Below are 17,225 nucleotides of genomic sequence, written 5' to 3' on the forward strand. Positions count from 1 at the left end.
GGCTCACAAGATCTACCTCAGCCTCTTAAGTAGCTAGGACCACAGAAATGCACAACCACACCTGGCTAACTTTTTAATTTTTTTGTAGAGATGAGGTCTCACTGTGTTGTCCAGGCTGTTCTCAAACTCGTAGGCTCAGACAATCCTCTCATCTCAGCTTCCGCAGCTGCTGGGATTCCAGTGTGAGTCACGCCAGGCTGGAATTTGTATATTTACCTAAGTTTTTGAATATCCTATTTTTTATCTTTTTAATCTTCATTTTGTTTCATTTTTCATTCCTAATTCTAGTTCTTTGTGTCTTTTTTTTTTGGAAAAGTCTTACCAGGAAATTGTTGTTGTTTTTCGTTGTTGTTGTTGTTTTAGATTGGAAAATATAGTTTATTTAGTAAGTAAATTAGAGAGAGGAGAGGAGAGAGAGGAGAAATGAGAGAGAGAGAGAGCGAGAGCGAGAGAGAGAGAGAGAGAGAGAGAGAGAGAGAGAGAGAGAGAGAGAGAGAGAGAGGAGATTCACCTACTCAAGGTAGGGGAGGGGGCCAAAGCTTAGGAAAACACAGGCTGGCCAACATGACCAGACATAGTTTAGCAAGGCAATGGCCTGTTGTAGTTTTTCAAAAAAGAATCAACCTTTCATTTGTTGATCCTTCTCCTGTACATTTGCTTTTTATTTCCTTAATTCTTAAATTTCTTATTTTCTGCCTTCTATCATTTGTATTAATTTTATGTAATGGAAGCTTACTTATATCATTGATTTTCTGGGAAGCCTTCTTAAAAGCTTTAAGTCCTTACAGAAACTATATGCCTGGTAACTTGATTTTACCTACTAGACCATGGGTTGGCAATCTACACCTAGGGGCAGTCTCCTGTTTCTGCAAATAAAGTTTTATTGGAACATGGTCATACTCATTTGTTTACAAATTATCTATGGCAGAGTTGAATAGCTGTGACAGATCTAATGGTTTGTCCCATGCTTGACAAAACAGTGAGTACCAAATTGATATTCATTAGCTAATGGAGAAAGTGCTGAATTTGTCAAAAGTATTTGGATTTTTGTGGTGCTTTTATTCTCAAGATCTAGAAACTATTTTCAGTAAGCCTGTGCCCTCAAAATAAGTTTACCAGTCCCCACTGTCAGCATCTTATCTTTGACAATATTTCTTTAAGAAAATTGAAGAACTTATAGGTCAGAAAATGGAAATTTTCTAGAATGCTACTTCATCTATGACAAATGTTTTCGGTTTATAGAGCTGAATTCTGATTATCTATGTAACAGCCTTATATATATTTACATATCATAGATTAGACCATTTATTGATAGAAAATGAAATTCACAGGTCATATTCTCTTTAAGGCAAACAAAACTAATTGTCGACTACCAGAAAATACTTTCATCATAAATGAACTTTCCAACCTTTTGAACTTTTATGAAGAGAGAAAAAGATTGTTCTTTCGGGATAACAAGCTGGTAAGAATAACCTTTTTACTTATGAAAAGTTTTGTACTTTAATGGAGAACACATTACTGTAATAGCTGTGTTGGTTAGTCCTTTGATAAATCAAGATTTGAAATTTTTTATTATAATGATGATTTGCTAAATTAGATGATCATTGAAAGCTTAAACATTTTTTTCACTTATAAAATAAATGCATTTTCTTGGAAATGTGTTCCTAGGTAATTTGAATTCTTAAAATATTTCCAAAAAGTATAGGGGGGAAAAATTTAACATGATAAGGTAAAGGAATGAAGTTTATTTCTTGTTTTTAATGATCAAAACTATTATCTCTATTTTTAGGGACCTGCACAAAACCCCAGTCCTGTTATTTTCAGCGATTTTCCATTCATTTTTAATTTGCTATCCAAAATTAGATTATTGCAAGCTGATTCACAGTTTAAAATGCTGGTATGTATGCCCTACTTTTTTATTATGAAGCATTTCAAACACATCTAAAATAGAGTTAGTGACGTAATGAACCCCAGCAGTTATCAACATTTGCCATACTTTCTTCCTCTATCAACTTTTGTTGTTTTATAGTTGTCACTGTTTCTTTTTCTTTTTTGAGTTGATGTCTCACCCTGTTGTCCAGACTGGAGTGCAGCAGCACGATCAACAGTCACTGCACCCTCAACCTCCTGAGCATAGGGTGATCCTTCTGCCTCAGTCTCCCAAGTAGCTGGGGCTATTAACACACACCACCATGCCCAGCTAATTTTGTTTAGTTTTTGTAGAGACAAGTTCTTGGTATGCTGCCTAGGCTGGTCTCAAACTCTTGTGCTCAAGCAATCCTCCCTCGTCATCCTCTCAAAGTGCTGGAATTACAGACTTGAGCAATACTGAAACTATCTAGCAATCTGTTCTTTCCTTGTCCCTTCCCTCTCCTCTTCCATCCAACTTTTTTTTTTTTTTTTTTTGAGTTGGAGTCTCACTCTGTTGCCCAGACTGGAGTGCAGTGGCTGCTCCTGGCCACCGCAGCCTTGATCTGCTGGGCTCCGGCGATCCTTCCACCTCAGTCTTCCAAGTAGCTGGAATTACAGGCATGCACTACCACATCCGGCTGATTTTTTGATTTATTGTAGAGATGAGGTCTCGCTGCCCAGGCAGGTCTCGAACCTGTGGGCTCAGGCAATCCACTCACCTCAGCCTCCCAAAGGCACGGGATTACAGGCTGAGCCACCGAGCCTGGCTCCATCCAACTTTAATGACTGTGATCTTAGTGTCAGTCTTTGGACTTTGGTATTTCTTAAGCTTTTTGAAGTTTGATTTTAAGCTCCAACTTGTACTCTTTTATTTCTAGGTAATGCCTGTGAGTCAATTAATTTCTTCTGTTTTCTGCTTACTTTCATGCTTCCACATCTTTTCTGGAAGTTGTATTATTCCACATGACATTTATGTACTATTGTGTTTCTTTTTTCGCCATCAGTCTTAGTTCTTAGGTATATATAATGCTCATTCCCCAGACCTTATGATAAAGATTTTCCACATACATTTAAAAATTTATTTTATTTTATTTTAAAGATGTGGCAATTGAGGGTTAAGTATATAAATGTTCATTATGCAGGTACCCTTATTGATGAGGTGTGCACCCCCTCCCCTGGCATAATCCCACTACTGCCAATCCCTTCCTCCACCCCCAGCAATTTCCCATTTCTGACAATCCTTACCTTTATAGTATTACGATAATTGTTCAAGGTCCACTTATGGGTGAGAATATGTAATACTTTGTTCTTTGCATTTTTGTTTTATTACTAAGGCTTGCTTTCTAGGTCATTCCTCTTGAAAGATTTGTATCTATCTATGATGTATATACTTTAATAACCCATAGGAATTAGAAATCATACCCATTACTGACTTTTCCTACTAATGTGAAGAATACAGGCTCTCTGGGTGAAACATGGAGAAGTCTGGGACATCATATGTACAAAAGAAGTCTTTTCCATTATGAAACATTTCCTTTTTATACGCTACTAATTCCATAGCTTACATGACATTTTCCAATATGCCATACTACATAAATTTCAGATTTATTTATAAACAACCTAGACAGGCAAGGTATATCCTGCTGATAGCATTCCTTAGGTAAAGATTCACCCTGGAGTTACTATTATGAGTGTCTGTTATTGGCACGTTTACAAATAGATTTGACCAGGTCATCTCTTTTGTTTCTGAGCCATCTCTGTTTTTATTTTACTAGCATGCCTGGTTTATAAAGGAAGAAAATAGATTAAGTCTTTCCTTCCTAAACCTAACTTTCCCAGAAGATTCTTTTTTAAAAATTTTTTTGTTTGTTTACTTTTTAGTCAAAATCTCACTCTGTCACCCAGGATGTGCAGGGGCATGTTCATGGCTACTGCAGCCTTGACCTGCTAGGCTCAGGCGATCCTTCCGCCTCAGCCTCTCAAGTAGCTAGGACTGCAGGCACACACCACCACACCTAACTAGTTTTTTTATTTACTGTAGAGACAAAGTCTTGCCAAGTGGTCCAGGTTGGTCTCGGGCTCCCAGGCTCAACCACTCCTCTTGCCTCAACCTTCCAAAGTGTTTGGATTACAGATGTGAGCCACGCCTGGCCTGAGAAACCTTTTAATTGCTTAGCTGTCCACCCATGCTAACTAATCTCCTGTATGCAATTCCTAGGTACCATAGTTTCTCTGATCTTACAATCACTTTATCTTCCATAGTATAGATACAATGCCCTTTTTCTTAAATAATCGCAATGTGGTACATATAGCAATAGCAGGATTAAGTATATGCCCCACAAAATATGTTTATTTGAAGTTTTAAGCATTTCCCAAGATCCTTATGAGGTCAAAAGGAGAAGCCAACTAACATACTTCTTTTTCTAGGAGCTAAAAACAAAAGCATGCATGGATTGGGAGCGAACCATTCTACAAAGGAAGGGTGAATTTCCTCCATCACCCACATTTATACTTAAAGTCAGACGAAGTCACCTGGTTGAAGATGCTCTGCGTCAGTTAAGCCAAGCTGAAGTCATTGACTTTTGCAAAGTACTCGTGGTATGGGAAAGAGTCTCCTTGAATATTTTACTGCCACGAAAGGGGTACATTCATATATTGTGACAGGGCTCTCTTCAGAGAGTCTTTATTAGCAACTACGGTTAAGTCTTATGGCTTCCAGAATTCTCCTCTTCCTTTTCAGAGAACAGCAAAGGGATATTTAATTGCACATTGGGTTATGAGTTACTTCTTAGTTACTTATATGGCTACAACATCCTGCATAATGAAACATACCTAAAGCATAATTACTTAAAGTAACACTAATTTATTTTACAGCTCTGCAGTTCAACTGAGGCTGAACTCATCTGGGTGGCTTTGCAAATTTTGTCTAAGTTTGTTTACATGTCTAGGAGTTGGCTAGGGACCAGTTGATCTAGCTTGGCTGGGGTAGTTTGGCTCTGCTTCCTGTGTCCTTCCTCCCCGTCCCCCCCCCCCCCCCCCCCAGAGCAACAAGTGCGTTCTTCTTACTGCAGTACCAAAGGTGCGAGAGAGCAAGCCCAATCATGCAATTAACATGAGCTAACTAGAAGCACGGTTCTGGCATCTGCTTCTGGCAAGGCCTCAGGAAGCTTACCATCATGGCGGAAGGGGAAGGAGAGCCGTTTGTCACGTGGCAAGAGAGGAAGCAAGAGAAACATGGAGCTCTTTTAAATACCCAGCTTTCATGGGATCTAACAAAGGGAGAACTCACTCATCCCTGCAGGAAGGGCTCCAAGCCTTTCATGAGGGACCCGCCCCCATGACCCAGACACCTCCCACTACGCCCCCCCTCCAACACTGAGGATTACATTTCAACATGAGATCTGGACACACAATAATGATTGCTTTAATCAAAACAGTCACAAAGCCGAGCCCAAGCCAAAGGCTAGGGAACTACACTCAGCCTCTTCAATGGGAAGAACTGCAAAGTCATATGCAAAAGACATTGGTCAAGGGAGAGGGAAGAACTGGGGCTATGGATGCAATCGACAAACAGCTAGAGGAAGGGATATTTTTCCTGCATGTTGATCCTAGTTTTAGTTCAAGACCTTTCACAATATGGGTTTCAGGTCCAGCCATTCGTCATTTCATCATCTGTGGGTACCTGTAGGGTTTTGATCACTTGCTCCACTGAGGCTGTAGGTGAGAACTGGAGTCTGTCCAAAAGGGGGTGTATTTTCCTAATATTGGCCATGAGGGGAAAAGTTAGACTCTTAGAGAGGAAATCAGAATCTAGAGGGTAGGACTCAGATGGAAAAGGGATATTTTGCCACATGGGACTCCAATGGGAAACAGAAGCTATGTGATAAGCCAGAGTTTCTAGTTGTAGGCCTCCCCAGTACCTATGTTTCTTTAAATCTTGACTGTGAGAAAATCAGTAGAAAATTATTCCCCATACAGGAGAGGAACAAGAGGTAAGAAAGTAACTTCAAACCAATCAAAATATATACTCTAAACAAAGCAAGGTTATAAGGGCCCGATACAGTTTGGATGCCTGTCCAGATCTCATGTTGAAACGTGATCCTCAGTGTTGGAGGGGGAGAGCCTAGTGGGAAGTGTCTGGATTATGGAGGTGAATCCTCATGAAAGACTTTGAGCCCTTCCTGCAGTAAAGAGTGAGTTCTCACTCTGATAGTTCCCATGAGAGCTGGGTATTTTTAAAGGTCTGATGTCTCTCTTGTTTCCTCTCTTGCCATGTGACACACAGGCGCTCATTTCCCTTCCGCCATGATTGTAAGCTTCCCGTGGCCTCACCAGAAGCAATGCCAGAACTGTGCTTCTTGTACAGTCTGTAGAGCCATGAACCCAAGTAAACCTCTTTTCTTTATCTACCCAGTCTCACTGATTTCTTTATAGCGATGCAAAATGGACTAATACAGGGCTTATCATTAGTGAGTCCTGACCTACAATGGCAAAGACATTTGATAGGGTTAGTGAACAGAAATAAAAAAATGAGAAGTAAGCTCAATTTGCTATTGGAATATTCAAAAGGGATGGGGCAGGCCCTTGAACATGATGGTGTGTGACCAAAGAGTTGATCAAAGTAGCAGTTGATAGGATTTTCCAGGCAGAGAGAGTAGAAAGAGAACAAAAATCCAAATCCAAGAAATGATGCTTAGTGATGTTTACACTAAAAAGATAAAAGAAAATTACCCAGAAAAGGAAGTAGAAAAAGAGTAATTAGAGAGGTGGAAGAGAACCAAGATAGTACTCAACCATAAAGTCCAAAGGGAAAGATTGTGAGGTTTTTGTTGTTGTTTTTGTTTGTCTGTTTGTTTGAGTTGGAGTGTTACGCTGTCACCCAGGCTGAAGTGACATGACCATGACTTACTGTAGCCTTGACTTCCTGGGCTCAAACGATCCTTCCCCCTAAGCCTCTCAAGTACCTGAGACTATAGATGCATGCCACCATGCCTAGCTATTTTTTTTTTTTTTTGTAGAGATGAGGTCTTGCTATGTTGCCCAGGCTGGTCTTCAACTCCTGGTCTCACGTGATCCTCCCACCTCGACCTCCCAAAGAGCTGGTATTACAGGCATGAGTCACCATGCCCATCAAGATAGTTTTTAAAAAGAGGGCTGGCTAATATTGATTTATTGCATGAGGGTTATGGGCAGTGAACTCTGATGGTTCGTGGCAAGGTCTCATGCTCAGACTGACTAGGAGAGCTGTTCAGCAGAAGCCTAAATTAGGGTAGAGGCAGGAAAATCTAAATAGTTGGTGACTGGAGCCAAGGTTGTGAAGTCTGAGTGATGAGATTCAATCATCGAGGAATTTAGTGGCCCAGGCGTTTGAAGTACATCACAATTTGGTTCAAGATACTGGTTGACATAACCAGTGAATGCTAAGTCTTACTAGAATCCCCCTTTACTTGGTCCTGGGCAGTATAAAGAATCCATACAACACTCTGATAATAAATAGGTTCCTGGCCTCCACTGCTCGGCAGCAAATTGACAGAGGACAGATTGCAAGGAGGTAAAGGGTGTGTGATTCTTGTATTTTTAGTGACTGCAGGAATGATCATTGGAGGTTTAAGATGTTTCCATAAAGATCAAAGCACTGTGTTTTAAATCAGGACCTGGGACTCTGTTCTCTTTCCTTAGGTTGGATTTGTTAAAGAAATTGTCCCCGAGTCTGGAGGGGTCACGTCAGAGTTCTTCCACTGTATATTTGAGGAGATGACCAAGCCAGAGTATGGAATGTTCACGTACCCTAAAGAGGGTTGCTGCATGTGGTTTCCTGTCAATGTAAGTCTTTTATTTCTTTTTGTATTGTTTTTTCAGAACAGAAAAATTATCCCGTATACTGCAATATGAAGACTGTAGATCATAATGTGAAGTGAGGTCCTGTAGAGCCTTGCTACTCGTATTTTGAGATGTACTCAAGTGAGAGGAGCAGCTATCACATCACCTGGAAGCTATTAGAAATGCAGAATCTGACTGGGTGCAGTGGCTCATGCCTGTAATTCCAGCATTTTGTGAGGCTGAGGCAGGAAGATTGCTCGAGACCAGGAGTTAAAGTCCAGCCTGCGCAGCATAGCAAGTCCTCATCTTTATAAAACATTTTTAAAAATTAGCCTGTAGTCCTAGCTACTCAGAAACCTGATGTGGGAGGATTGCTTGAGCCCAGGAGTTAGAGGCTACAGTGTGCCATGACATTTCAGCCTGAGCAACAGAGCCTGACTCAAAAACAAAACAAAACAAAACAACAAAAAAAAAAAAAGGGAAAGAAAGAAGAGAAAAGCAGACCCCTAGGCCCTACTGAATCTGAACATGTGTTTTCTTTTTTTGTTGTTGTTTCTGAGTTAGGGTCTCACTCTGTTGTCCAGGCTGGAGGCAGTGGTGTGATCACAGCTCACTGTAGCTTCTAACTCCTGGGGTCAAGTGATCCTTCTTCCTCAACCTCCAAAGTAGCTGGGACTACATGCATGTGCCACCATGCTCAGCGAATTTTTTTTTCTTTTCTTTTTTTTTTTTTTGAGTTGGAGTCTCACTCTGTCACCCAGACTGAAGTGCAGTGGCCGCTCCCGGCCACCGCAGCCTCTAACTGCTGGGCTCCGGCGATCCTTCTGCCTCAGCCTTCCGAGTAGCCAGAATTACAGGCATGCGCTACCACGCCCGGCTGATTTTTTTGATTTATTGTAGAGATGAGGTCTCGCTGCCCAGGCGGGTCTTGAACCCGCGGGCTCAGGCAATCCACTCACCTCAGCCTCCCAAAGGCACAGGATTACAGGCTGAGCCACCGCGCCCGGCTTCTTTTCTTTTTTTGTAGAGATAGGGGCTTGCTATGTTGCCCAGGCTGGTCTCAAATTCTTGGACTCAAGCGATCCTCCTACCACAGCCTCCCAAAGTGCTGGGATTACAGGTGTGAGCCACTGTGCTGACTTGAACATGTATTTTATAAGATCTCCCAGGTGATTTATATGTACATTAAATTTTAAACAGTTTTAATGAAGTCTAATTGGGCTACAATAAACTGCATGTACTTAAAGTGTCCAATTTGATATGCTTTAATACATATATACAGCCATAAAACTGTCACCACAATCACCACATGGTCATCATTGCTAAAAGTTTTTTTAATATCTTTTTCTAATCCTTCCCTCCTCTGCCTCTCCCTCAATGCCCAGGTAACCATTCATCTGCTTTTCATCAAAGAGTAGTTTGAATCTTCTAGAATTTTATAGAAACTGAATCATAATGTAGTCTTTTGTCTCTGTGTTTGTTCATTCAGCATAATTATGCTGAGATTTATTCATGTTGTGAACGTATCTATAGTTCATTCTCTTTTATTGCAGAGTAGTATTCCATTGTATGGATATACAAGTTGATTCTCCATAATCCAAAGTGCTTGGGACTAGAAGTGTTTCAGATTTCAGATTTCAGATTTTTAAAAGTGGATTTTGGAATAATTGCATATACATTGGGGACAAGAACCAAGTCCAAATACAAAATTCAATTATGTTTCAGAGACACCTTAGCCTGAAGGTAATTTAATGTAATCTTTTTTTTTTTTTTGAGTTGGAGTCTCACTCGGTCGCCCAGACTGGAGTGCAGTGACTGCTCCCAGCCACCGCAGCCTCGCCTGCTGGGCTCTGGCGATCCTTCCGTCTCAGCCTTCTGATTAGCCGGAATTACAGGTGCACGCTACCACGCCCGGCTGATTTTTTTTTTTTAATTGTAGAGATGAGGTCTCGCTGCCCAGGCGGGTCTCGAACCCGCGGGCTCAGGCAATCCACTCACCTCAGCCTCCCAAAGGCGCGGGATTACAGGCTGAGCCACCAAACCCGGCTAAGATAATCTTTTAAATGATTTTGTGCATGTAACAAAGTTTGCGTTGAGTACTTATGTGTGGAATTTTTTTGTTTGTGGCATCACGTTGGTGTTCAAAATTGTCTGAATTTTGGAGCATGAAATCTGGAAGATTTTGGATTTTCAAATTAGGGACATTCAACCTGTACCAGAAGTGGGAGATGATGAGGAGAAAAATAAATCTTACACCAACCCTGTGAATACAGATGAAGAATCAGAGACTTAGAGAGACTAAATAAATTGCCTAAGGACAGAAAATGACCGCATGACCAAGTGAGGACATGAATTTAGGACTATGTGACCCCAAAGTCTGTGCTCTCAAGCATTATACTAAACTACTGGATAAAAACACAGAGACAAAAAAAACTCTCATCTGTGTATGACTCAGTGAAGAGACAAAACCAACTAGAACCAGGGGACATATTACAAATTGCAGGAAAGGAAACTAATTAGGTTTGAGGAAGCTTCCTTTGGAGATTACTTGTATTTTACTTTTAATTCATTTTAAAAATTCCAATGCATTTTTATAATTTATCTTTATAATTACTCTAGAAAGTAAATAGGGCAAGTAGATTGTGGCAAAGAATATTATGTGAATGGCCCAAAGTCATGCACCTGTTAACTGTAAGCTGGACGCCAGTATTGAAATCCTAGAATGTTCAAGTAAGTGACCTCTCTGCTGGGCTGCAGTGATGGTCTGGACAGATGGAACCAGTGCTTTCTTTCAGCTAGGACTACAAAGTGCAGAGAAGAGAAGCCAAATTTACCAGTACTCTTTCCTGCTTTCCATTCTTTCTTCCATTCACCTTCTTGGTCCGCAGCATCAGTCATCTTCCCTGACCCATATTCTTCCCCTGTGAGTGCATGTAGGTTGTGGGCTGCGTTGCCAGAGGGGACACCACTCATGGGATGCTTATTTGGTATATTTAGCACCCAAAAAAGTATAAAGTGCACCTTCCTTTCTCAGTGGCATTCTCTACATGAATTTGAAAGCAAGGACTAAGGTTTTAAGGCATGAAAGCCTTAGTTTATAAAGCTATCTGAGTGTATTTTTTGTATTCTAGATATGTTGTTAGTAACAAAAAAATTCATTTATTTAATATTTTGAACTATCAGTTTGTATTGAAAATTATGGAAGACATTGAAATTGTATTAGAATCTGTGTAAGAATCTCAAATTTTAATTTTCCTGAAACTTATTTTGTTTCTAATTTGTGACTTTTAGTAAAGGGGAACCCAGGAATTTAAGGTTCTAGTAAGCTAAGATTGTGCCACTGAACTGTAGCCTGGGCAACAGAATGAGATCTTGTCTCTATGAGAAATAAAAATGTAAATTAAAAACTTAGCTGGACGTGGTGGTGCACTCATGTAGTCACAGCTACTCGAGAGGCTGAGGCAGGAGGATCGCTTGAGTCCAGGAGTTCGAGAATGCAGTGAGCTATAATCATGCCTCTGTACTCCAGCTGGATTATAGAGTGAGACTCTGTCTCTAGAAAACAAATGAAAAATTTTTAAAAAAAGAAAAAACCCCCAAATTTTTAAATAATCGAATTATCCCTTTGTATTATTCATTATTTATAATAACTTGGGGATTTTTTTCCTTCTGCTTTTCTAGCTTAAATTTGAAAAAAAGAGATACTTCCTCTTTGGGATTCTCTGTGGACTCTCCTTATTCAATTTAAATGTTGCCAACCTTCCTTTCCCACTGGCTCTGTATAAGAAACTTCTGGACAACAAGCCATCACTGGAAGATTTAAAAGAACTCAGTCCTCGTGTAGGGAAGTAAGTAAATATAATTGATTTTTTAGGAACTATATCTAGTAAGTCTCTGTCATTTGGGCAATAATAATGTTACACACAGAGACACACAGACAAGGTCTTCAATCTCAATGATGTATGTCCTTTAGATGAATTTGAATTTGAGCATAATTTATAATTGAGTAAATCTTCAAAAAATGGAGAAAAGCCAAGTATTCCTTTAGTTAACTAGTACAATAAGCAGAGTTCTGGCTTGGTCTCTTCACTCTATCCAGGTGGATAGAGTTGCTTTGGACAGTACACAATATATGTGTGTGTCATGTCATATGTAAATATGTATGGCTGTGTGTGTGTGTGTAATCAAAAAATGAAAATATGCTCACCTTCACTAGAGAGAATATATAAAAATGAGATGTCATTTTTTTGCTTACAAATTTATACCTGTTAAAATGTTTTTCTTAAAGTGTCAACAACAAACTGGAAAAGGTTCTCTTCTTGTGCACTGTTAGCGGAAGAATACATCGGCTAGATTTATAATAGAGTAGGGTTTCTCAGTCGTGGCAATACTGACCTTTTGGGCTGTTTGATTCTTTGTTGTGGGAGGCTGTCCTGGGCATTACAGGACATTTAGTAGCAGCTAAAGGTGTACCCACTAGATGCCAGCGGCAACTCCCTCCCCTGCTTCTCATTGATATCTTATGTCTGTATACTCTCAAAGTGAAGATACAGTGATTATTCAATTAATGTGAATAATGTAAACAGCTAAATAGAATAATTTAGCCTTGAAAGCAATGTACAACATGTACTAGGGTCGCTTTTTAACTCATATATATATGTATATATACATTTATTTACTTTATTATAGAGATATGAAATACAAGTCAGGATTAGATACATAAGTAATCTATGTGCAGGTGAAGTTTGGGTCTCCAATCAGTCCTCACTTCCCCTGGTTTAGGACCAGGTAACCTTATGTTGCCATAAGTGTGACAACCAAAGATGTCTCCAGACTCTGCTCAATGTCCTCTGGGGGGTGGAGAGCAAAATCACTCCTGATTGAGAATCACTGGTTTAGAGAAAAGAGCTCCTTGTCATTTCCACAAGATGCAGCAGCAGCAGTGTGGGAGCAGTGGTCCAACACATCAAACTGTAAGCAGAGGTTAACTCCAGGAAAAAAGAGTAGAAGGTGGGGGAGTGGAAATATACGTTACATTTAATAAATGTCTATACTATTCACAGTTTTTCTGTTACATTTATATTACTTTTGAAATGTATAAGAACCACAAATATAACTTTTAAACCAAATTTTCATTAGTAGTTTACAAGATGTCCTAAATTATGGCGCCAGTGACATTGAAGATGTATATGGCATGCGCTTTTCTGTGAGTACTAATGAAAGCCAGATTATAGTTTAATTTTAATCTGTTTTTTTAAAAATAATTTTCGTTATAATATCTTAAATATGGGATCCTTTTCTTGAAAGATATTTTACTTTTGTACAGTAAGACTTTCACTCCACCTGCTTCTCATTGGATATCTTATGTCTATATACTCTCAAGGTGAAGATACAGTGTTTATTCAATTAATGTGAGTAATGTAAACAGCTAAACAGAATAATTTAGCCTTGAAAGCAATGTACAACATGTACTAGGGTAGCTTTTTACTTTTTAGCTATATATATATATATGTATATATACATTTATTTACTTTATTATAGAGATATGAAATACAAGTCAGGATTAGATATATAAGTAATCTATGTGCAGGTGAAGTTTGGGTCTCCAACAGTCCTCACTTCCCCTGGTTTAGGAACAGGTACCCTTTATATTGCCACATGCCTTCCTGTCCCTCCCCTGGCAGTGTCCTGCTGCTGCTGATCTCTCCCTTGTGTTACTGTGGTTAATGTTCAGGTCCCACTTATGAATGAGAACATGTGGTATTTGGTTTTTTGTTTCTGTGATAGACTACTAAGTATCGTCTCCAACTCCATCCAATTTACAGCGAAATTCATGATTTTGTCCTTCCTTATGGCTGCATAAGAGTCCACCATGTTTATGTACCACATTTTCTTTATCCAATCCATTTTGATGGGCAGTAGGGTTGGTTCCATGTTTTTGCTATTGCGAATAGTGTAGCAATAAACTAATCATGGAAGAAATGCAAATCAAAACCACATTAAGAAGCCACTTAAAGGATCCCAGAAAGGATGGCCATCATTTAATAAATCAAAAAACAATAGATGCTGGTGAGGATGTAGAGAAAAGGGAGTGCAAACTAGTCCAACCTCAATGGTAAACAGTGTAGTGTTTCCTAAAAGAACTAGAAATTGATCTTCCATATGACCCAGCAATTCCCCTTCTGGTAATATACTTAGAGAAACATAAATCCTTCTACAAAAAAGATACCTGCACACGCATGTTTACTTTTATATATATTTAAAAGGTTGAACTACATAAATAATTATTTAACTCCCAGCTATTGTTAATTACTGGCTTTAATGTTATTATGGGTGGTGGATTATTCAGACTTACTTTCATGTTTGATACCTGAATATATTTTGGTTACAGATAAATTGGGATGGAAAAAATGTGGATTTAGTTCCAAAAGGGCTCTCTATACCTGTGGACCAAACCAACAAGTAAGTTTTGAGACCTAGAATACCTGCTTTTATTATACTGTGCATAAAATGTTTGTATTACTGTACTTTAGAAATGTATTTCAGCTTCTCAGATGATCCTTTTAGTTCTTCATCTTTTAGAGAGATTAAAAAGTTGTAGGGTAAGAGGAGATAGTACTCAGTATTAAATATTTTCTTTGCAGCACTTTTCACTTTTATTCACTTAACATTTTTTTTTTAACTTTTATACATTTTTTTGTAAAGATGGGGTCTTGCTGTGTGGCCCAGGCTGGTCTTGAACTCCTGGACTCAAGCAATCCTTCTGCCTCAGTCTCCCAAAAGGCTGGGATTACAGGCATGAGCCATCACACTCAGCTTTATTTATCTAATATTTTTGAGTACCTATTCTGTATGGACCCTACTCTAGGTGCTGGAGATACAGCAGTCAAAAAGACAAACAAAATCTGGAACTTAAATTCCAGTAGAGTCAAAAGACAATATACAAATCAGTTATTATGTAGTATAATGTCAGATAGGGATGAGTACTCTGAAGAAAATTAAACCCAATTAAGAGTCTACGCAGGGGCAACCCCTCCAGGTCCCCTCCCATTGTGGGAGCTCTTCTGTCCTCTCAATAAATCCTGCTTTAAAAAGAAAAAAAGAGGCCGGGCTCGGTGGCTCAGCCTGTAATCCCAGGCCTTTGGGAGGCTGAGGTGAGTGAATTGCCTGAGCCCGCGGGTTTGAGACCCGCCTGGGCAGCAAGACCTCATCGCTACAATAAACCAAAAAGTAGCCGGGTGTGGTAGCGCGCGCCTGTAGTTCCGGCTGCTTGGAAGGCTGAGGCAGAAGGATCGCCGGAGCCCAGCAGGCGAGGCTGCGGTGACTGGGAGCGGCCACTGCACTCCAGTCTGGGTGACCGAGTGAGACTCCAACTCAAAAAAAAATAAGAAAAAGAGAGAGACTATGGAGTCCCAGATGTTATGCTGGAGCCAGCCGGTACTAGCTTGTGAGAGCCGGTTGTTAAATTTCAAAAATGTTAAAAAGAGTTTATTTTACAAGTGTTAGTAGCTGAAAATCAGCCACGGTGGGAATATTTACACCACAGAAATTGGCCAGTGCTGCAAATGTGGGTCCCCTCCCAAGCCCTCCTTTCCAGAGAGCTGGATGTTAGACATTTCCCAACACACGACTGATTTCAGAGGAAGGCAGAGGGGAGTTGATTTGGATGGACTAGTCCACAAAGGCTGCCCAAAGGGTGAGGCAAGCTTGCCTCTGGTGGAGACGCTTCCAGAAGGAACTCTGCCATCAGGAAATGCGTCGTGTAGTGGAAACTGCCTCCTGTAGTGCAAGATAAAACTTGCAGAAATTATTTCCACAAAGTGACATGTGCTATAAGAAGGGGAAAGGAAAGGAGAGGAACTGAAGACGAACCCTGAGAAAGTCTTCTTTCTGTTGGAATCTGATGGATGGTAGAAGTTGTCAGGTAGAGAGGAAGTGCTGCCCTCTGTGGCCTAGCTACAAAACAGAGATGGCAAGGCGGATGAGCCAAAAGTCAGTATGGCCAGAGAGGAACATGGAAGTGGGAGCCAGGTACACACTTCTCGTCCCAGCTACTCAGGAGGCTGAGGCGGGAGGACTGCCTGAGGCCAGGGGTTCAAGTCCAACCTGGACAATATAGGGAAAAAAAGAGAAAATGGAAGTGGGACGAGGCGGCTTGCTGAGTCTGGCAAGGGTCAGATTGTGGGGTGAGTGGAAGGTTAATTGCTGAGGAAGTTTGGAATTTACCCAAAGGGTAAACTTTTAAAAGCCTTTAAGCTGGAGAATGTCATATTCAGAAAAAAAAAAACAAAAACGAAAAAATCCTCTGGAATGCAATGAGGAAGATGAGAGGCACGTAATCTTAGTCCTTCTGCCTGTATTCTCTAAGTGTCCTTCTTCTCGCTGACCAGGTTTTGGTCAGAACACAACATCCCTGTGCTACGCAGAAGTCGTTTACTTTTCCTTCGCAGTAGACATGCAAAAAGGACAAGGTATCGAATATTCTAGTCATTGGTAAAGTATGTCATTGGCCTTTTTCTTTTTTTTTGCCTCCCTCAAGGGAAGACTTTGTTTCTAAGTATGTTGACTACATTTTCAACATCTCTGTAAAGACAGTATATGAGGAATTTCAGAGAGGATTTTATACAGTCTGTGACAAGGAGATACTTAGATGTTTCAAGCCTGAAGAACTAATGACAGCAATAATTGGAAATACTGATTATGACTGGAAACAATTTGAACAAGTAGGTGATCCCTTAAATGCCCTGATTTGTCCAAACAATCTCTATATATTCCCTCCCCAAAATCATTTTTCTTCCTTTTCTCTCAAGAATTCAAAGTATGATCAAGTATACTACAAAACACATCCTACTATACTGATGTTCTGGAAGGCTTTCCACAAACTATCTCTGGATGAAAAGAAAAAATTCCTCCGTAAGTATTGCAGTAATAGACAAATCTATAATAGTGTATCTTTTTTTTTTGTAGAGACGAAGTCTTGCTATTTTGTCAGGCTGATTTTGAGCTCCTGGACTCAAGCAGTCCTCCCACCTCAGCCTTTCAAATGCTGGGAGTACAGTCAGGAGCCACTGCACCCAGCCTATCATTGTATATCTTTTGAAAAGATAATTATCTTATTTGTGATGAAGCCCTCTTACTAACAGGTCACGCACATTAATGTCTGAGCAAGAATTAGAACCCAGACTCTCTACCTTCTAGACCAGCATTATTTTCTCTAACACACACCTGTTTTCTATCTTTAAAAAAATTAGAGATATTGCTATTTGACTACGTTTTCTACACTGACTCTAATTCCACCTCCAGTTTTTAGGCTGTGTCCTCTTTCTCACTCCATCTGGCTCTAAAGCTTTTCACCTCATGTTCTTATCATCATTTATTGATCTCAGCCCTATGATATAAGAACTCTGTAAACTTTCTGCTGTATAATAATGTACCATGCCACCAGGCTCGGTGGCTCAGCCTGTAATCCCGCGCCTTTGGGAGGCTGAGGTGAG

General features: G+C 40.0%; 1 protein-coding gene across 2 annotated transcripts in view; it reads left to right on the forward strand.

Annotated features, from left to right (window-relative positions):
* The window catches only part of HERC6 (HECT and RLD domain containing E3 ubiquitin protein ligase family member 6), a 74,303-nt gene that overhangs the window by 55,777 nt on the left and 1,301 nt on the right, over nt 1–17,225 (forward strand). Inside the window, exons 14-22 of one of the 2 annotated variants that reach the window (XM_008057501.2) lie at nt 1,349–1,462; nt 1,790–1,897; nt 4,339–4,509; nt 7,591–7,734; nt 11,413–11,579; nt 12,871–12,937; nt 14,123–14,193; nt 16,271–16,454; nt 16,542–16,644. In XM_008057501.2, the coding sequence (XP_008055692.1) occupies nt 1,349–1,462; nt 1,790–1,897; nt 4,339–4,509; nt 7,591–7,734; nt 11,413–11,579; nt 12,871–12,937; nt 14,123–14,193; nt 16,271–16,454; nt 16,542–16,644 (1,129 nt within the window). The remainder of the gene's footprint in view (nt 1–1,348; nt 1,463–1,789; nt 1,898–4,338; nt 4,510–7,590; nt 7,735–11,412; nt 11,580–12,870; nt 12,938–14,122; nt 14,194–16,270; nt 16,455–16,541; nt 16,645–17,225) is intronic. The other variant, XM_021712044.1, reaches the window with a different exon arrangement.

Source organism: Carlito syrichta, unplaced genomic scaffold, assembly GCF_000164805.1.
Source record: "Carlito syrichta isolate Samal-C Ts95f unplaced genomic scaffold, Tarsius_syrichta-2.0.1 Scaffold303036, whole genome shotgun sequence".
NCBI classification, from domain to species: Eukaryota; Metazoa; Chordata; class Mammalia; order Primates; family Tarsiidae; genus Carlito; species Carlito syrichta.